Here is a 21202-nt window from a genome sequence, read left to right as displayed (position 1 = left end):
TGCACATAAAATATGTTTCTAATCTGTTTTCATTGGGCACAGGATAATAACAGACATGTATTATCTAAACAATGACATCATGATCAATGAACAGAGGAATATTTCTGATGATAAAACACTAATCGTCTACACTTTCAAACTACTGCATCACAAGAACAGACTTTAAATCTGATGAATTCACAGAAATAGAGTATATTCAGGTGTGTTAGAAATGTGTATCATGGCCAATAGTAAAGCTATTAAAGGATGCTATGCTTATAATGCACCATGTAATTTTATATATATATATATATATTCAAGTTTATTAATTTAGTAAATGTTGATGAGCTGTTTTCTTTATTGCCTTTACTTAGTAAAATTAATGTTGGTAAATACATGCTAATTTGTAAACATGAATTTGTTGAAAACTAAATATTTTTGAAACTTGTGTTTTGAATATGTCTCTTGAATCCTCTTGGAAACTCTGTGTTTACAGTGGATCATATGTGACTCAGAGAAAGACTATTGGAAATAAATGGCTTGTTGACTGGTTATTGGTTAAATGGATTATTGTGGCCGAACTGAATCTTATAAAGACAATTTTAAAATGAAAATGTGATATTCAATGTTTATGGTTTTAATGGTAGGCCTACTGGCTTAAATATTTGATCAATTTGCCTACACAATGTACATTTATATGACTTAAAGTTATAGTTCACCCAAAAATCCTGTCATTATTTACTCACCACCATGATGTTCAAGACCCATATTACTTTTTTCTTCCATGAAACACAAATGAAGATGTTAGGTAGTATGACAACCTCAGTCACCATTCACTTTTGATTGTATGGAAAAAAGATGAAAGTGAACGGTGACTGAAACTAACATCTGTTGTGTTTTGACAGTAGATAGAAAAGTAAAGGTGATAGAGGTTTGGATGAGGGTGAGAAAATTATGACAGAAAAAAAAATACATATATATATATATATATATATATATATATATATATATATATATATATATATATATATATATATATATACACGCATACTCGCATACATGGTTGCCAGATTGCATAAATTAAGTATGACATAAGGTGAAATACTGTATTTCCTATTTGTGCATGTATAAATCACTAATTGGGGTGTTTCATCTATTATCTGGCAACCCTGAGCATATTAAAAGCTTATGGATGTGCGATAGGTCCCAAAGTCAGATAAATGAAAGATCTAATAAAAAACGTTCATGATAAATTGACCCGCAGGCAGTAGTTTGCCCTGGTCTGCAAATGAGGGTGCTCTAAGTTTCGTTTGAACACCCCCTGCTCTTCAGTGTTCCAGTGCTAGTACAACTACTGGCGGGTAGTCAGTGAAACATCACGTCACTGAAGCTTTTAGTTGCACAAGAGGAAGACAAGTTTCTTAACTTCTGCTCTTTTTTGAATGCAATACCGTACTGTTCAGAGGTAAGGTTTTTCTCTTGCAGACTCTTTAAAAGGATCAATCATTAGAAGAATGTGAACATTTAATATTTATTTCAAATTTTCACAGTTTTTTCATTGTAGTAATAAAGTATCAGTGATTGATTCCTGTGAGAGTTTACAGTTACGAACTCAACAGTGGAATACATGTTTCTCTACACAGTAATTTAGCACACAAACTTAAAGTACATTTATTAGCTTACAGTTTAGGACACAATAATGGCAAAACTTTGTGATGCATAAATGTATGTAATATGTATGTAATACATGTAAACATTTCAGTAAAAACTCTAAACCTCAGACTGATTCTGTCTTAAAATCTTTTTTAGAAATCTGGAGATGTCTGTGCTCAAGATCACTTCCCTCATTATCATCAGCTCAGTGTTACTACATACACAGTCAGGTAACCTTGCACTCAGTTTATTATAACAAGTACAGCATTGCTGATATAACAACACAAGTACAAAACTGTGTATGCTTAACGGTGTTAAAACAGGGTAGACTGGTATATTTGTTCTATCACTAAAGTGTTTTTATGTTTCAGCTGACTATTTGTACTTTGCCACGTTGCCTCACAGAGCAACAGCTCTGACAGGCTCTTGTGTGCAGATACCTTGCACATTCAATATCTCTCATTTTGAGGACAAACTGCAGAAGACAACATTTATTTATGGAAGCTGGCTGAAAAATATATCACAGTTTGCTCACAAAGACAGTTTTATCGCTTTTAATAGCAGTCACAACATCGTTAAAGGATTCAGTGACATACAGATGATTGGAAATCTTTCTGAGGGTAACTGCACCACTGTCTTCAATGACATCATGAAGAATCATTCAGACCTCTATTTCTTCAGACTGGAAATGGAGCCAGATGTGTTCAAAGCAACATTTAACACCAATCATGATTATTCAATTAAGTCACACAAGACTGTGAGGATCAATGTCACAGGTAAGTGTTCTCTCTAATGAACAGACCATCAACACATCTTATTTTTTGTGAGAGTTTAGCTTAAGTATCCAGTGTCAGTATAAGGATATTAAAAATAAACAGACTTACCAAAATGTAAACTGTAACTTAAAAGAAAATATGATATTTATTACATTAAAACTTAATTCTACAAACAGTAATAGGTAGGCCTACATAGGATTTTAAACCAAATTTTGCAAAATCTGCAAACTGCATTTTAGCAAAATACCATAACAGTTTATTAAATTGTATCTTTGTTAGGTGATTGTCCGCTATCTTAAACATAATTATTTCTTATGTATGTAGTGACAATAACAAATTTGCCATCAACATTTAAAGGTGCACTCAGTAATTTTTTTCCCCTCATTAAAAAAGTTTAACTCCTTAATACGTGAATTGTAATTTTGCAATATATTTAGGAAATCATGACCACTCACATTAAAATGAAGACTCCAGTCATATCAGTAACCTTATAAAATCTGTTTTATTCTACATGGAGAGGGTCCGCACATGGGGGCTGCCATGTTAGAATCACATGACCAGCTGAATACTACACACTTAATCTCAGTAACCGTCCTGTTATTTGACACTTTCAATCATGGCTGACTGTGAATAATACATTTCTACAATGGCATCTGAAACTGAAAACTATAGCTTTTAAATTATGTTGCATCCAAGCTGCTAAGTGTCAGTTTAAGTCCAAGATAACACAAAGACAAAAGTCACTGAGTGCAACTTTAAATCACAAGTACTTGATTATATTGATGTTTTACCAGTGATAGATTTTTTGTAGGGCTCTTAAAAGCATGAAATGAACTGTATTTTTGTATTCTGCTGCCTTTGTCATCTCAAAAAGTGTGTGTTAAATGAATAAATGTAAATGTAATCCTTAGTGAAGGTCTTGGGACTGTTTGTGTTCTTGCGCTGTCATCAGCCAATCAGCATTTTCAGGAAGTTATTTTCTTGTTGCTGCACAGTAGTGAGTGAAAAGGGAAGTAAGAACAAGCAAATTAATACCACAACCAACCACTACACTAATACCAGTGAAATAGTCGATCTGTAAAACATAATTGATAAAAACCACACCTCAAGTGCAACTGCCAGACAGAATCCTGACAAAAAATACAGACATGAAAATTCAGACAAAGAAAGCACCCTGTAATGTACAATATAACAAATTATCTGCTGTCTTTAAAAGTCCACTGTTTTCAATTACAGTGCAGCTTTGGTCCTACTGACCATTTTTTCTCCTTGTCATGGATGTTCTCTTCATGATAAACTTTCTAAAATCATTTACACTGTAGATTCACCACAGCCTCCTGAACTTACACCCAATGATCTACAGGAAGTGATGGAGAACACAACAGTCAATGTAAGCTGCTCTGCTGAAGCCCCCTGTCCCAAACAACCTCCTAAATTATCCTGGTCAAACATCCCCAAATCTGCCATCATTACAACACAGTTACAGGAGAAACCTGATAAAACCCAGTCAGTGTTTTCACAAATCACCTTTAAACCTTCATACATGGATGACAGAAAGAACATCTCCTGCACTGTTACATATCCAAGAAATACATCTAATGACACAACTGTGGAGACCACCATGATGCTACAAGTTCTGTGTAAGAGATTAAGTAATTTTGCATGCTCATTTTCTCGTTCTCGTTATCAAATGTGTATGTGTATGGTCATTCAGTGTCATGTATCAAAAAGGGGAAATATCTCAAGTCTCATGTTATGAATGTGGTCATGCTTTTCGTCCCAAGATCCGCCAAAAGAAACTCATGTCATCATTGAGCCATCTGCTTCAGTCTCTTTTGGCACTAATGTAACTTTGACCTGCAAAAGCAAAGCCAGTCCATCAAATGATATGAACTACACCTGGTACAAACATGGACAGGACTCACCTCTAGCTGGGGGAAAGAAGATTTCCTTTACTGTATCTCAGAATATAGAAGGATTGTACTTCTGCACAGCAGAGAATAAACATTGCAAACAGTCATCAGCAGATGTCCAGGTCGCAGTTAAACGTGAGTGTAGCATTGGAATACACAACTGTATTTTTGATTTTAATGTTCAGATGCTAGGCTCCCTGTTGAAAAGACTAGCATTGCTAGTTCACTAGCATTCAGAACCTTTCAACTACCACAAGCTAACCCTCATTTTCACATACAGTACCTGTATACATACAACTTTTATTTGGATATATAATTGTTGGCAGAAGTTACAATTTGTGCACAAACTAGGTATTACTTAAAAACATTGATTACAGGTCTTCACTTATTTGTGTCCGTACGGCAGCAATGAGGATTTTACATTTCACAATGTATTGTTTGTAACAGTCTGATGTATTTCAGGTCAGAATGGATCATATAAACTTGTGATTTATGGTGGAATAGGAGTTTTGGCTTTGCTTCTGTTATCTGCAGTATTTTTTTATTGTATGAGGTAAAAGTATCCTACAACATTTCTTATGTCTTCAATCTTGTATTTATAAGTTATACTGTATAAGCAAAACACAGGAATTATTTTAAAATTACATTGTATTCTCTCAACAGGACTAAGATATTGGGTCAGGGAAATGTCAGAGGAGGAGATCAGGTGTGTACCACTCTGTTTTAAGGATTTTAATAAAATACATTAAAATATAGATTATTTAAGAAATAATACTTCTAAAAATGTTTACCACTATACCAAGAATCTTGTTCTTGTTATACTTTTTTAAAGTAATATTTCTTCTAATGTTCTTAAGACTAACAATTACCCTCAGTTACTGGAGGAAAATATCTCTTCAAACACCAGTTAATTTATTTTAGACCATATTTATCTATAGACCAGATAATTGTTCACAAAATCCTTTTCCTCAGGCTGTGGATTCAAACACTGACATGGCAGCTATCTATTCTAACACCACACTCACGATCACCAAGAAGAGTGAGATTTCTGAAAAAAAAAACAATGAGCTCCACTATGGAGAGATTGACTTCTCCAAACTCCAGACAGACCACATGACAAAGAAAGAGAATATCAAAGACCCAGAGACAGAGTATGCTGAGGTTCATGTGTCAGAGAGATAGAAGCAAATCAACAGTGTTCAGCAACTGGACGAACTTTATGCTCAGGTCAAGAAAAAGTGATTTTTGCTACTGTTAAATCTATTTTCTGTGTGGGGGTGACACTTGTCAGCTTTTCAAAAATGCCATACTAACATTTCTAATGTGTGGTGTCACATTTGATAAAAAAAAAAAATAATAATGTCCAGTTGTGAATGAATGAACTCTCTGACATGCGATAATGACCTGGATGAATGAAAACCTTCACAGACATTCTGACCTAATATTTACTAAAGGGAGAACTTGGTTTGATATAAAACTTTGGATTTGGATCTGTATACACTTATATATACCAGAGTGATGTACATTTTGGAATAAACCTTTTTCACAGACCGTGATGACACATTTCCACCTTATTTAGCAGCGTAAATCTAGCTTTTTTATATTTTAACTTTGAAAATTATTTAGTAAATTTATACTATTTTTCTTTGAAAAAACTCAAAACTGCTTGAGGGGTGAAATGTTGTTCTGTGTTGTCGAATACGCTGTTGTCAGCGCGCTCAGAGCAGTTCACGTTAGAAGCCACCGGGGTCAGGACAGGTCAGTTTTTCAAGTAGGGTTCGGGTTTGTAGTTTATGAAATAATATACAGGCCTTCCGAACTTGCTTCGCCCATGTGCTCTCACATTCTCTTTGTTTTATATTTGAACATCACTGTAAACAGGGTGATTTATTTTGAAAGTTTACACATTGCTTTCACAACGGAAGTACATAGACTGCATTTAACACTTGGGGGAATGGGTTCTTGTTAGAGTTTGCAGCAGCTGCTGACAGACCTCCTTTAAGTTTTAATGTATTAGCTAACTTAAATGTCTGGTGTTAGTTTTAATTCATTTACATTATATACTGTAGCTAGTTTTGCACACAAATAATGGAAATTTGTTCATGACAGTGGTTGAAAATTTCTTGCCCATCAATTACTATTATAAATATTAGTTCATATTAATCTATAAATTCATTCTGCGAATTAGAATCATGTAAATATGCTTGAGAACATCTTGCATGAATAAATCAGGAAATCCTGACCCTTATTTCTCACAAGTGATATTTAAATTTATTGTTATATTTCATCTCAAGCATACTCTTCACTGACACTTTTGTCTGTTTTGTTAAACTAACTTGACAAAAAGTTAATTCCATTTAAAGTTAATTTTCAAAAAGGGAAGATAATTCCCTCTCTTATGAGTATTGATATTGTCAGATGTGTAGGGTTATGGTAATAATCAATGTAGTTTATAAATAAATAATTTGCTGTTTTTACAGAGATCTCATTTATATATGTACATACTGTATATATTTAACTTTTATGAATGCGCTTCTGTTTTCTCTCAAAGTTCCCCCAAAAGAAACTCATGTCACCATTAAGCCATCTGCTTCAGTCTCTGTTGGCACTGATGTAACGTTGACCTGCAAAAGCAAAGCCAGTTCATCAAATGATATGAACTACACCTGGTACAAACATGGACAGGACTCGCCTCTAGCTGGGGGAAAGAAGATTTCCTTTACTGTATCTCAGAATATAGAAGGATTGTACTTCTGCACAGCAGAGAATAAACATTGCAAACAGTCAGTCATCAGCAGAAGTCCAGCTGATAATTAAAGGTGATTGTTGCACAAACGTGTCAACAAAATTTTTATTTTTTTGATATTAAGACCATTTGTTGTTGCAGACAGTCAATTTATCATCTGGATACATTTTTAATACTTTGAATTATTACTTGAAATATTATTGTATTTCAGGACAGGGTGGACCCTTTAATCTTATGATTGCTGGTTGCGTGGGAATAATTGTGGCTGTGCTTCTATTTTCTGCTCTTGTTTTAAGTTTGAGGTCAGTTTTGTTTAATTATATCTTATTGCCTCATAGTGCATATTTAGGGAATTTGCAGCATGCTAGAACACTAGCACAGACGCCTCACGTCAGTGTTATAGATGGGCTCTGAAAAAATATTTCATAAATAGTACACTCATGTATGGCAAAACAATGACAATTTTGAATCCTACAAGTTATTTTATTAATTTAGTTGCAGGTGTAAAATATTAATCTTAATTTTCTAGGATTTACATGAGCATTCTTTTAAAGTCATTTGGCATCTCACATTGTTTAGTCGCATATATTTTTCTGTCAATGCTGATTTAGACTTTATTAGTGTAAGTGAATATTATTATGCAGAACATATGCACTACAAAAACACATAGTCATCTGAATTGTGATCAAATGCCCAGAAAAAAAACAGAATTTTGAACTTTTTCACACTTTTATAGGAAGAAGACTTTTTAAAAATCCTCTGCCAATGATCCCTCTGGTGAGGTAAGTTTTTAAAAAGTTTTATTTTTTTTAATTTTTTTTTTTTTATGTAACAGGTCAGGATACAAGACACTGTAAAAACATATATATATATATATATATATATATATATTTAGGTTAACATATTTTTTTCAGTGTGCACCGAAATGTTATTTGAATGAGTCTTAGACATTTATTTATTCACTCCCCATCTTATTTACAAATTAAAGATTTTCCTTTACTTAAAATAATTCCTTTTGATCCCACTGCTTGTGAGAGATATTACTTGTAGCAAGTAAATGTGTTCTTTATCTGTTTTCCTTGGGCACAGGATATTAACACAGATGTGTATTATGAAAACACTGCCATCATGATCACCACTGCCAAACAGGACATCTTGATCAATAAACAGCTGAATATTTCTGTTGATTAAACACTGATCATCTATTATAGCGAAACAGACATTTCAAGACTGCAGAACTATTGCATCACAAGAACAGACTTCAGGAATGATGAGTATATGAAATAAAGTAAATAGAGTGTATACAGTTGTGTTAGGAATTACCGGCGTAGTCCGAGGAATGATGTGCCAGAAAATTGCATTCCTAAATGCATTGATTTATAAATAAATCAATAAACACATCTGTATTAATTCAGTAAACATTTATGAATTCTATTCTTTCAGTAATTGGCTTTGCTTATAAGAATTGGTGTTGATAAAATGTAATTCGATTGTGATCTTTTATTTCCATTTTATTGAAACCTGTATTTTGATTTTGGCATCCATTCCTTTGGAAACTGGACTACATGGGACTAAAGTACATTTCTTGTTGACTAGGTAATTACTAATTGGTTTACTTTGCATTGTCACATTCTCAAATCTGACAATGTTCAAATATGAATAAAAAACAATATATATATATATATATATATATATATATATATATATATATATATATATATATATATATAAAATCAAATACTGTATTTTTTTCCCAAATCTTCATGTATAAAGAGTGACCTAAGACATATTCTAAGATATGTAATTAGGAGAGTTTTAGTGGTCTTGTTCTTTGTATAAAATGTTTATATTTTTAACTGTAATATATAGGCCATTTTCTGTTTGTATTTTGTAGACATTTAGCTCTCTTAAAAAAAAAAAAAAAAAACAGCATCAGTTTAGTTTTTGCTTCCATTTTATAATAATGACAAAACTTTATTACAATCATTGTGACGTAAAGAAAAATACCCGACACATTAAGATTCAGATTTTTTTTTTTATTCTGTCAGCTCAGGTAAAAACATACATTCAGTGACTGAAACTCATCAATACTCTTTGGTCAAGATTCTTCAACTTTAGCTCAAGTGTAAGCTTGTTAATCATTCCACTGATTAAAGGCATATTTCTTAAGGAAATAATTATACTTTTTTTTTATCTGCTTTTATCAGGTCATCAGCAAATGTAAAAAATTATGTGGTTTGGTGGTTTCCTTAAAGACTTTAATTTTGCTCAAAATTGTGTGTGAGTGTGTCAGTCCACATCATTCTACCTAACACCTCATATTGAATTCCCCTGAAGAAAGCAAGCGTTTGGAACAATATGAGAGTAAATGATGGCAGCATTTTTATATTTGAATGTTTTTTTCATATTAGGTGAACTATCCCTTTAAACTGTATGTAGTGTACCCATGTGCTGTATTTTTTTTTTTCCAGAATGGGTGTGCTATGTATATATCTTTATATATCTTTTATGTGTTCAAAACAGACATTTTGGGAGACAGCTTGTAAACAGTAAATAGCGTTTTTCCCCTTCTATTGTAAAATCTAATAAGGCACCTTTGTATTAATACCACTGATTGTGGCTTTCTCCAGTGCAGTGTTCACTGCAGTGCAACAGTCAGTCACATTAAAACAGTTACTTCCACCTAAACCCATTTCTATGACTTATGTCTACTCAGCGTAAATTAAATGTAGTGTTAATTCAATCCTTCACTCTCTCCTCCAGTGCTCTCAGCTCTCCCTCCACCTGTGCAGGTAGATCAGCCCCAACCTGTTGGGTGAAGTAGGTTCTGAGCTCCTGTGTTTCTTTCTGCCAGAAGGGCTTGGGCAGGTCAAAGAGGGCACCCATATCTATATTACCACCCATGCCTTCTGTGTTTATGGCACCCTTTTGTGGAATCCAACCAATAATGCTCTTGGTGGCAGCCTCATCTTCGCTGGTTCGGCCACATCGCTTGAAGATCCACTCAAGGACACGGGCGTTCTCTCCAAACCCTGGCCAGAGGAAGGAGCCGGTCTTCTGATCTTTTCGGAACCAGTTAACATGGAAGATCTTAGGGAGCTGGGTCTGGGCCTTCCGTGTCTCCATACTCAACCAATGGGACAGGTAGTCGCCAAAGTTGTAGCCGAAGAAAGGACGCATGGCGAAGGGGTCATGCATGATAACTTTGCCTAAAGAATATGAGTGATAAATATTATACGTTATTAAAGAGTTTCAGTAACAAACTTTCTGATCACTATGCAAGTCAGAGTTTAAAGTTACTAAATATTAAATGTAAGGGATAATGTACAGTCAGCTGGTTGTTACTACAAATTAAACCCAGACAGGGTGGTCAGGAACCCAACATGTAGAAGAGGGTTTATTTTGCAATAAGGATGAGCTGATTGTACATTATACCGCTTATTACACAGTGTTGCATAATGTTGATTACCACAATAAATAATTTCGACTAGTCTTTTCTAAAAACGGAATGGAAGTGAATAGGGCCAATTTTTGGAGGATTTAAAGTCAGAAATGTGAAGCTTATCAGTTTATAAAATAACTTACATTCATTTTTCTGTGGAAACTTGTGTATTTTTGAGCTGTAAAGTTGTTTAAAACTTACAACAAAGTTGTAATATTGGATATAACTTTATGCAGAAAAGGTTAGTAAGCGATTTTATCACACTAAAATCATGTTAACATGCATATTGTTCACATCTTGTTGCTATACTTTTGAATTAGTGAGTATTTTAACATTTACAGATTGGCCACCTTCACTTCCATTGTCCAATATCAGAACGGTGGGTGGTGCAATCAGAATCGAGTATTCCAGAGAGCTGTGTAATAATACAATTGATTACTGAATTCCTTTACATTTATCATATGAGGGATTGAAAGTCAGATTGTACCTTTATGTTCAGCAGCAGCTGTAGATTCGGATCTCATGGAAGCGCCCACAAACACACCATGACGCCAGTTAAATGACTCGTACACCAGAGGCACACCTGGGAAACAGGCACAAGTACATTTAGAGAAAATGAAATCTGTATTATCTCTATTACAAATACTAATATCTAATCGAAACAATATAAATAATGTGCAAATAGTGCTGAATTTGATTCACTGACACCCACCCTCTGGTCTTCTACCACCAAAAATTATGGCATCGATTGGGACGCCCTCATCACTCTCCCACCGTGGGTCTATGATGGGGCACTGGCCAGCTGGTGCGCAAAATCTGGAGTTCGGATGGGCACACAGTGTTGAATCACCTGAGAAAAATAAGAAAGACAGACATGTTGCTGTTTATTAAAAATCAAAGCCAACAGATTAAGCACATACTGTAGGTTAAATCTTATGGTCAATATAAGACCAAAAATATGACTATAAGTATGTACATGGCTATTAATCGTGGTTAAAATTTAGTAGGATCAATTTATATTTTGATTGCAAAACCAAACCAAATTTCCGTCAGCATTTGAAATGTTGAAAAGGAACATGTAGAGCTCCCTCTCATACATTCCACTCATAATAAAAATGTCATAAATGTTTTCAAGATTTGTGCAGCTTTTGTTAAAATTGTGGATCTGTTGTGACGAGGAGGAGGGCGTGGCTGGGCTGTGAGTGTGCACGCCTGGTGCTGAGCGGCCCAATCAGCGGGAGAGACATAAGAGGAGGAGTCAGGAGTGCTGGAGAGAGAGAGAGAGACACACATGGAACTGTGTGTGTGTGTCGTCATGTTATTATGTTCCAGTTCAGTGTTTTAAGTTGTAATTAAAGTCTTGTTGAGTGTCAGTCTGGTTCCTGCCTCCTCCTTTACTGACGAACGAGAGGCGTGTCTGCCACATCTGTATTTATTATTATTACATATTCTTCCTGTGACCTTGATGTAGCATACATTAGCTCAAGAAAACAATACAGAGAATATGCTTTTAGGAAACTACATACCATACTTCCATGATTTTCCATGCCAGTCGGTGAGCTTGATTCCAGATGCAGGTGGTTCCAGTCCCTCCCACCATACCCCTCCATCACTGGTCTCTCCCACATTAGTGAACACTGTGTTCCTGGAGATGGTTGCCATGGCATGAGGGTTGGTCTTTAGGGACGTCCCGGGGGCAACTCCAAAGAAACCATTTTCAGGGTTAATAGCTCTGAGCTTACCTAGTGGAGAGATACAAAATACACAGTCTGTATTAAAAACATCTATTTATAACCACAGAGAACAGCCGGTTAAACATTACACCCTCTAATAGACCAACATGCATTAGTACACTATACAGCCAAATTGTTTCTTAGCAACTGGTAGTTTACATACTTTTTTAGTATGTTTAGTTTAGATATAAAGCTAATTTTATGAGTGTTTTGCTTGCTGAATAATTTTGGTTTTAATTAGTTTTCTCTCTTTTGCTCAATAAAACTGCAAAAATAATATATCTGGTGGTGTTTTTTTGGCCTCTGTATAACCAACCATGTTAAAGTGTAAAAATAATTGTGTAGGTTGTGTAAGACAAGTCATGTTTCTCACCCTGACTGTCAAATTTCATCCAGGCAATGTCATCGCCCACACATTCAACTTTCCAGCCTGGCATTGCCGGCTTCATCATGGCCAGGTTGGTTTTCCCACAAGCACTGGGGAAAGCTGCTGCAATGTAGCGCTTCACTCCCTGAGGATTTGTGATTCCAAGAATCTAGAGGAAAGAGAGAGAAACAGATATCTCTATCAATTTCATGTTAATAAATCATCCCATTTCTCTAGCTAATAGAGTAGATGGACTGCAAGTTTATATCAAGGTGCTTGATTGCTACTTGATCAAAATGGCAATATGTAAGGTTGTAAACTATACAAAAAGTTTTAAATAATTTTAACTTTGATTTCAAATATTGGACATTATGCAGTACAAATAAAAGATCCTAGGCATACTTTTTAAAGGACAAATACAATCAGATCTGATACTAGGTTTGATCCCCAACACTAAAAAAACTTTTTGAGCATGGATGTTTTATGAATTGTTTGCAGGAACATTTAGGAAATTATTGAACATTCACATTTTGAAATATTATGTGGACATCTTTCTAAACGAAGCCCCTGTATTTCTGGAGTCCCTTACCAGCATGTGTTCAGCCAACCAGCCCTCATCTTTGGCAATACGAGAGGCAATACGAAGAGCAAAGCACTTCTTTCCAAGCAGTGAATTTCCACCGTAACCGCTGCCGAAGGACAGGATCTGTCTGGTGTCTGGGAGATGTGAGATCAATACCTTCTCAGGATTACAAGGCCAGCTGTTTACTAAAGGAGCTGGGAGGGAAGAGTAGAGGAAGAGGTATAGACAAAAAAGACATGAATATTAGCTAAATAAGGGTTGAAGCATTAATTACATTCAACATTAATGTAAACTAGTACAGTACCTTTGAGTGGTAGAGGTCTGCCCACAGAATGTTGGCATCGCACAAACTCTGCTCCCTCTGCCAGTTTCTCCAGGACGGGAGTTCCCATGCGTGTCATGATGCCCATGCTAGCCACCACATATGGAGAATCTGTCACCTGAACACCAAACTTTGCAAGACTAGAGTTCACTGGGCCCATACTAAAGGGGATTACAAACATTGTCCGTCCTACAGAGGGACATAAATATAAAAATATTTTTACTTTTAAGCACTACAAATAGTATTTAGTCAATCTCCTTCAGGACTATCCTGCATTATGGTCTGGAGTGCATTCAAGTTACATATTTTATCAGTTTGTCTGTTCCCTGGGAATTGAACCCATTACCAATTTGTCTGTATCAATAATTACAAGTCACAGACTGCCCCTGTCTCTCGAGGTGTACCGCAGGGCTCAGTTCTTGGTCCTCTACTTTTCCTTATCTATATGCTCCCCCTTGGCCACAAAATTCGACGACATGGACTTAATTAGCATTGTTATGCTGACAATATGCAAATATACATTAGTTCTCAGTCCCCGTTAGGTTTTCTACCTCCTTCCATTAAATCATGCATCCAAGACCTAAAAGTGTGGAAGGCTTAAATCTTCCTAAAATTAAACAATGATAAACTAAAATCCTGCTAATTGTCCCTAAAGCTCTTGTGTCACATCACTCCCATTTTATACCAACTTCACTGGCTACCTGTTTCCTATCGTATACAATTTAAAATCATTGTTACTATTTTCAAAACTATCTACGGCTTGGCACCACTCTATTTGTCGGAACTGATTCACCCTTTCACTCCTGCGCACTTTCTTAGGTCCTCCTATGCTAACTTACTAGCTGTACCAAAATTCAGATTGTCCTCAGTGGGTGGCAGGTCTTTCAGTGTCACTGCCCCTAAACTCTGGAACTCCTCCCCCAACATCTCCATGATATTTCCTCAATCCAACAGTTTAAAATTGAATTGAAAACCCATTTATTTGCACTCTGTTATTCAGAAGTATTCATTTCTATCACTTGTTTTAGGACTGATGTATTTGCCACAACTTTTCCTATTTCTCTGGTGGTTAGCTGATATACTTGACTGGTTTCAGTTATTGATCAGTAGTTTCAGGTAGCACACACACACCTGCCATGCAGCCAGGAAAGCGATCCTCTCTGGCCTTCTGGAAGTCTCCTTCACTCATCCAGCTGCCCAGCTGGGACTTGGTGCCTCCAGTGGGGATGGGAATAGTGTCTCTCTGATCCTTAGTGACAATCACTGTCTTACTCTCCACACGAGCCACATCTTTAGGGTCAGTACGTGCCAGCCAGCTGCACACAGCAATCAACAATTATTACAGATCAGAAACAATTTATATCAAGTTTAATACAATGTCAAATCATTCATGTTGTCATTAGTATTAGTTTGAATGATTTCAATATGAAGACACTTAGGGGGGAAAAAGTACACAAGATCAAAGTCTTCGCAAAGAAGTGGCAAAACCAGCCCTGAAGCCGTCTGTGGGTACTCACCAGTTTTCATATTTGGTGAGTTTTTTCACCATGCCATCTTTCTCCAGGTTGGCCAGAATATCTGATGTCTCCTCTGGTGTGCCTGTGACCAAGTGCACTTTGGCAGGTTTACACTCAGCTGCAGCCCCTGACACAAACTCCGCCACAGATGGAGGCAAAGAGGGGATGGAGGAGAGGGACCGGGCCCCAACTGAAGCTTTACTGAGGGCATTCCGCCTGTAGAGACAAAATTCAACAAACAAAAACATACAATAATAACATAACTCTTCATAGACTTTCCTTTACACACAATAAACCACTGTCTAGCATTAATCACACCATAAGGTGACAGATGGCAGACCGTAATTTTGCTAAGTAGGACATGTTCCTGGATCAACAACCTTGTTGGTCTTGGAACAACATTCCTATCAACCAATCAGATTTTAGGGTCAGGCTTTATGTTGGGGCTTCATTAAACATTCTTATCAACCAATAATTTCCCTTTGATTTCATGAAATGATAATGGTTAGTATTAAAGTTCATGGTTATGGTAAGGACTGTTTGCTTGACAGGAATGTTGTTTTAGGAGTAATACAAGATGTTAATCCAAGTAAAGCTCCTACCTGGCAAAACCAATAATAGACATAATTTCTTGAAATTCTTGTGACCAACATTTGGGAATGATGCTCCAAAGATTTTAGTTTGAATTGAATTATTGAGAAACCAAGGGCAGTTCTGAAGGTTTTGAGTTTGTTCTCCAGGAGCTGCATGAAAACAATGGGGCAAGACTAGGCACCAGATCCAGCATCATGTCAGTGGAACAGGTGTAGGAGTGATCATTTCTTTAAAAAGAATGCCAACCATAGGCATGGTATATAAGGGTTATTTTCTCACAGCTACCAGGCCAAACCACCATAAACAACAACACTAACAAAGCATTCAAATCACATTGTTCCACTTCTTCTGCAGGCACTGTCCATGGAAAAAGGTACAAGGTTTCAGTGAAGATAATCCAGTATGTGTCCCCACCACATACTGGAATGTATCTACATATCTAAACTTTTTAAAGTCTAGTCTACAGACCTCAGCTGAACATATGGATCTACATAATGACACTTAAGATTAATGAATAAACATTCAGTTGATAGTAGCATATTGCATCTCAAGTGCATTACTTATCTGCTGTATGTATTAGATATCTTTGACTGAAGCTGAAAGATAACTGATTTAGAAACTGTAAGACTAATCAGTGGTGTCCTTTGGAACAAAATGCACTACTTGTACACTACCAGTCAAACATTTGGACAAACTTGACTGAATTTATGCTTTTCATGATTTTAAAATCATCAAAAACAATCTAAAGGCTGATGCAGTACTTCAACGTTTGAAATAAGTTTTGAAGACAAATATACATTTTGCCAAAGAAACATTTTCTTAGCAAAACTACAGAATGTTATATAAATGTTAAATGATACATTTCTTTAGTGGATACATTGAACTGGAAGGTGAAGGAAAATCAGCCAACAATTGCCAGCATATATGGTAACTCCTTCAAGGCTGTTGGAAAAGCATCCCAAGTGACACCACATGAAATTGGTTGAAAGAATGCCAAAAGTGTGCAAATCAAGGCTAAAGGTTGAAGAAACTACTTTGGCTACTTTGAAGAAAAGAAAATACATATAGTTTTGATTTATTTATCCCGACTTAATATGGAGAGTCAACTATAACTAAGGTATTCGTTTGTTGATTTCCCTTTAAAGGAATATTCCGGGTTCAATACAATTTAAGCTAAATCCACAGCATTTATAGCATAATGTTGATTAACAAAACATTTTGACACGTCCCTCCTTTTCAAAGCCAAAATCTTGGTTACAGTGAAGCACTTACAATGGAAGTGAATGGGGCTAATCCATAAATGCTAAAATATTCACTGTTTCAAAAGTATAGCCACAAGACGTAAACAATATGCGTGTAAACATTTAGTGAGATAAAATAACTTACTAACCATTTCTGTATAAAGTTATATCCAATTTTATAACTTCATTGCCATTATGACCCTGTAATCCCATAAAAACTATGATTTTTAACAACTTTACAGTTTTTTACTAAAAAAAAAACACAAGTTTTAACAGAAGAATTAATGTAAGTGCTTTTATAAAATTATAAGCTTGACATTTTTGCATTTAAACCCTCCGAAAATTAGCCCCATTTACTTCCATTGTAAGTGCCTCACTGGACGAGTTGACATAATTTTTTGCCACAAATGATGTAGACTGAGTTAAACTTATATTGTGGCTCAGTAGTGCTATCAAAACATTGCTCTATTTGTTTAGAGTATACGAAAATCCCAACATAGCAACATCCCGACTCAAACAATGGTGTATGCCTGGGGCGAGAATATTGTTTGTTTGACGAGTGTTCTGGAAACTTCATTATTGGAAACTTGTCATTATTTTTGCACTTCCGTTTGGTGACTCTAGTGGTGCAGTGCAGAAATTACCAGCTTCACCTTTAAAAAAATTTGGTCACTGCATAATTCCCATACTTCTGTGCTATTTCATAGTTTGGATGACTTTACTTTTGAGTGAATGAAATACTTTATTACTCTCAAATATGTAAAATAGTAATTATAAAGAATAAATAGGTCTGTTTCATTACAAATGTACATGGCTACAGGGTTTAAGTGCGCAAGTTAAACAAAAGAAACAGAAGGCAGAGACATAAATAAGGGAGAAGAATATCCTGTAACCTTTACCACAAGAAAGCATAGAAAGAATGAGGTAGAGAAAGGGAGAGAGCTAAAGAGAGAGAAAAGAGACATTTTCAGTGAACAAACAAAACAACAAAAACAGAACAATGATTACATGACAGAGGAGGGCTGACTTTTGTCCTTTTTTGCCATTCAGTTTTAGCCTGTAAGGGTCAAAAATCATTTAAGACAAGCTTTTCCTTGTCATTCTTTAACAATGTTAGCTGAACCCTGGAAGCAGTTTCAATTAACAAGACTTGTGACTGGAAAGCCTGGTGACTAAAATAGGGAGGATATCTAAAGGCTAGCAAGAAATGGTCAGATCGCTGACTTTTACCCATTTATTTTGTTTAGCTCAAGTCCCAACCCCCCACTCCAACACATTCTTCTCCATGCTTCCAATCTATTGTTTTCTAAATTCATAACATGTATATGAACTTTACTAGAAAAAAGATAAGTCTCTCAGTCTATCACCATTTTGACCCCCACAATCTCTCCCTCTCCCAATAATGGCTGAGCTTTACACCATTAATTATCGTAGGCAGTTAATAAACACACTCCCACATGAACTGACCAATCAGACGGACTCCCTTGAATTCACTCCCCTCCCATCAGAGCCTGGTTGAACTGGGCATGGCCACAAACAGCAAACTCTGTTCATGCATGCACACATAACACACGTTTTATGAAAAATGAGTGCAGCAATGAAATTGAGCCAAAAAAAATAGCCTTTACTTTCTGAAACATATGCATGCAACAAGGGTTGCAGTAGCCATACTCCTTACGTGGACGCTTCAGTGAAAATTAATCTTGTTAAACAAGTTAGTAGACTGTTTGACTCAAAATACACACACACGTACACCAACAGTACGTGCAACAATCAGTTCCTGGTATCATGCATGTGGAGGGTAAAGTTTAGCAAGTGACGTTCACACTGTGCATATTTACTTGAAGTCTTCCGTTGATATAATCACTTAGTCTGGTGAGAGAGTGACAGAGCAGATATAGATGCAATAAAAAAAAGTTTTGAACAAGGATATGCAATAATATCTGCCAAGACATTCTTTAATTCGACATCTCGCTCTCTCTATATAACTAATCATGCTTTGAAAGGCCAAAAGAATGTCTGTTATGTGCGACTGCTCATTCATAACACACCTTCTTTTTTGATTATAGAAATGAAATTATCTAAATTAACCAAATTTTCAGACACATTGTGATACTGGTGATTCCTTTTCAGAGTCAAGGTGATTTATCTCTTAGGCTATATGTTAAAACCTGTCTATAACCACTAAAGAGAAAAGCCAGTTCTCTACGTGACTTACATTTCAGCATTCCTAGGTATAGTACGTATACTTTGACATGTACATAATGTGTCAAAAGTCATTATTTGGGAGTACCAGAACTATAACATTTTATGGTATTATAATTTGCTATTTATCTCAATATAACCCCATCTAGATAATTCAGTTTTGTAGTACAATTCACTACCCCCTCAAAAAGGGAGTTGACCCTGTAATTCTACAGGAATGATGCAAGTCTGTTTAAATATCTATTCTCTCATCAGTAAACTATACAACAAGGATGTTTACTTTGGAGAAAACCCAAATGCAATATATTGAATTGGACAGCCAGTAAATTCATGCAAGGTATACCTTTAATTCTTAAAGGTTTCACAGTTCTTTGGCCAATGTGTATGGACATTCAGTGAACCATTTCTAACCATTAAGGTTAGTTAACCATAGAGATATGAAACACCATGCAAGTTGGAGTGATACACTTTGCATGGTGGTGAATGCAAATACTAGACACAGATTTAGAAATTGTAACCATGTTAAGCAATGATAATAATAAAGATATAAAAAAAGACACTCACCTCCTTAGTACTCCAAGCAACAGGCAGGACATCTTTGGTGCTAATACTGTAAATTTCGTGCAGTAAACAACTTAAATTATGGCTTATGAGAAAGAAAGAAAAAAAAATATATATATATAAAAAAAAAAATAATAATAATATGAGAGGGGTGACTTGGTCCTCTTCAATCCTGGGCACCTCTCATATCAGACTGTGATGAAGTCCAGCTCTTGAGGTAGAGTAAGACCCTTGCACTTTAACACGTGTAACTTATCGTTATCTGATCCCACCCTCATATCCTCCGCCAATAATGACACGCTCTTCTCCCAATTGCAAACCAACCTGCGATCATCGTATGTTTCAATAATAAATAAAGCCTGCTGTATTAGCAAACTTCCTAGTCTAAAAACATATTTTCAAAGTTCAGCATTTCAGTAGAGTAGGCGCGCGCTTTCAATAAAACACGACAAAGTGGAGTGCAGCAACACTGTGTTAAATCACGGACGAACCAGAACTTTAGTGTCTGCCGGCTAATGCAAGCCTATTGGTTCCTGTCTATCCGATTCCGCAATGGACACGATGAGCTCGTGCCGCACGTCCCGCGCTGCTGCTCAGCTCTGGCTGCGAATAAACAATTGAGTAAAGTACTGTAGAGCTGAATCTTATATTTAAAGCTTCCCTGAGTTCTGAGGTGGTGCTCGTGCCCAGTCAGCAGATGTTGATAAACGTTGACGGTGTGTGAATGGTCACGCGGAAGCTCGTTGGCTCAGTGACGTCGCTCCATTCATCGTCACAGATGTGTCTGTGTGTGTAGGGCTCGAGACACTTTTAAATGCTCAATGAGATTAATAAGATGGTAATACATGAAAAAAGACGGTTATAACGTGCCCAGTAGCTAGTATGTCTGCTTATTACTTTACATTAAGTGTCGATTTAATGGTGCAACAGTTCAAACACCCTGACTGCCCAGCTGAAAAAAAAAAAAAAAAAAAAAGAGAGAACTAAGCTAAAAAACTAAGCTGGTGGGCAGGTCTTATCTAGTCATCCTGTCAGGCACTTTTTAGCTGGGCCTCCCAGCTTTGCTAGTCATATATAACATGGTGAATTATATGGTGATGTATTCTTGTTGGCCTAATAGCGGTAACACTTTTCAATATGGTTAAATTAATTAACATTAGTTAACAAAATTAGTTAACATGAACTAACAATGAACAATACTTTTACAGCATTTATTAATCTTGGTTAATGTTAATTTCAACATATAGTAATATTTTTTTAAAATAAAAAGTAGTATACAGTATGTTAACATTAGTTAATGCACTATGAACTAACAATTAACTAACAATGAATGAACAATTGTATTTTTATTAACTAGCATTAACAAAGATTAATGAATGCTGTAAAAATATATCATTCATTGTTAGTTCATGATACCTAATGCATTAAATAATTTACCGTTAGAGCTATGTATTTTTATAGAACAATAATGTTTAAGGTGTCTATAATAGTTTATAAATTGTTTGTAAATGATACCATAGAACTATTAAGTAGAGTTATTAGGCCAGTGTTACCCATAGTGCAATGGTGA

At 35.7% G+C, this 21202-nt stretch overlaps 2 protein-coding genes across 3 annotated transcripts; one reads left to right on the top strand and one right to left on the bottom strand.

The window, feature by feature from the left end:
• The first annotated feature begins 1364 nt into the window (after positions 1-1364).
• On the top strand, positions 1365-8675 carry si:dkeyp-28d2.4 (B-cell receptor CD22). 2 transcript variants are annotated; one of them, XR_007895605.1, is made up of 11 exons: positions 1407-1444; positions 1789-1862; positions 2004-2408; positions 3731-4048; positions 4193-4456; positions 4784-4874; positions 4985-5027; positions 5294-5548; positions 6873-7140; positions 7804-7849; positions 8157-8675. XR_007895605.1 is itself a non-coding variant. In XM_051681811.1 (8 exons), the coding sequence occupies exons 1-8, from the start codon at positions 1422-1424 to the stop codon at positions 5501-5503; spliced, it is 1428 nt and encodes a 475-aa protein (XP_051537771.1). In that variant the 5' UTR covers positions 1365-1421; the 3' UTR covers positions 5504-6866. The 2 variants fall into 2 exon arrangements, 1 of the variants encoding a protein (XP_051537771.1); XM_051681811.1 differs by lacking the exons at positions 6873-7140; positions 7804-7849; positions 8157-8675 and having other exon boundaries at positions 1365-1444; positions 5294-6866.
• A 413-nt stretch (positions 8676-9088) lies between these two features.
• On the bottom strand, positions 9089-20451 carry LOC127431425 (phosphoenolpyruvate carboxykinase, cytosolic [GTP]-like). The gene is made up of 10 exons (XM_051681808.1): positions 19636-20451; positions 15032-15247; positions 14646-14830; positions 13497-13703; positions 13199-13386; positions 12616-12778; positions 12036-12251; positions 11222-11359; positions 10997-11092; positions 9089-10276 (listed from the first exon to the last, which is right to left on the bottom strand). Exons 1-10 carry the CDS (start codon positions 19665-19667, stop codon positions 9807-9809), a joined length of 1911 nt encoding a protein of 636 aa, XP_051537768.1. The 5' UTR covers positions 19668-20451; the 3' UTR covers positions 9089-9806.
• Between the last annotated feature and the right edge of the window lie 751 nt (positions 20452-21202).

Source organism: Myxocyprinus asiaticus, chromosome 41 (genome assembly GCF_019703515.2).
Source record: "Myxocyprinus asiaticus isolate MX2 ecotype Aquarium Trade chromosome 41, UBuf_Myxa_2, whole genome shotgun sequence".
NCBI lineage: Eukaryota > Metazoa > Chordata > Actinopteri > Cypriniformes > Catostomidae > Myxocyprinus > Myxocyprinus asiaticus.
The sequence above is the reverse complement of the archived record's forward strand: the minus strand, read 5'-3'. Positions and strand labels throughout refer to the sequence as shown.

Excerpts from the sequence above, each read along its gene's own strand:
- LOC127431425 (XM_051681808.1), bottom strand. The coding sequence starts at position 19,667 with ATGTCCTGCCTGTTGCTTGGAGTACTAAGGAG. Across the intron at positions 13,387-13,496 it reads CAGACCTCTACCACTCAAAG|CTCCTTTAGTAAACAGCTGG; the intron begins GTACTGTACTAG and ends CTTCCCTCCCAG. Across the intron at positions 12,779-13,198 it reads GGTTGGCTGAACACATGCTG|ATTCTTGGAATCACAAATCC; the intron begins GTAAGGGACTCC and ends TCTTTCCTCTAG.
- si:dkeyp-28d2.4 (XM_051681811.1), top strand. The coding sequence starts at position 1,422 with ATGCAATACCGTACTGTTCAGAG. Across the intron at positions 1,445-1,788 it reads CAATACCGTACTGTTCAGAG|AAATCTGGAGATGTCTGTGC; the intron begins GTAAGGTTTTTC and ends AATCTTTTTTAG. Across the intron at positions 1,863-2,003 it reads GTTACTACATACACAGTCAG|CTGACTATTTGTACTTTGCC; the intron begins GTAACCTTGCAC and ends TTTATGTTTCAG.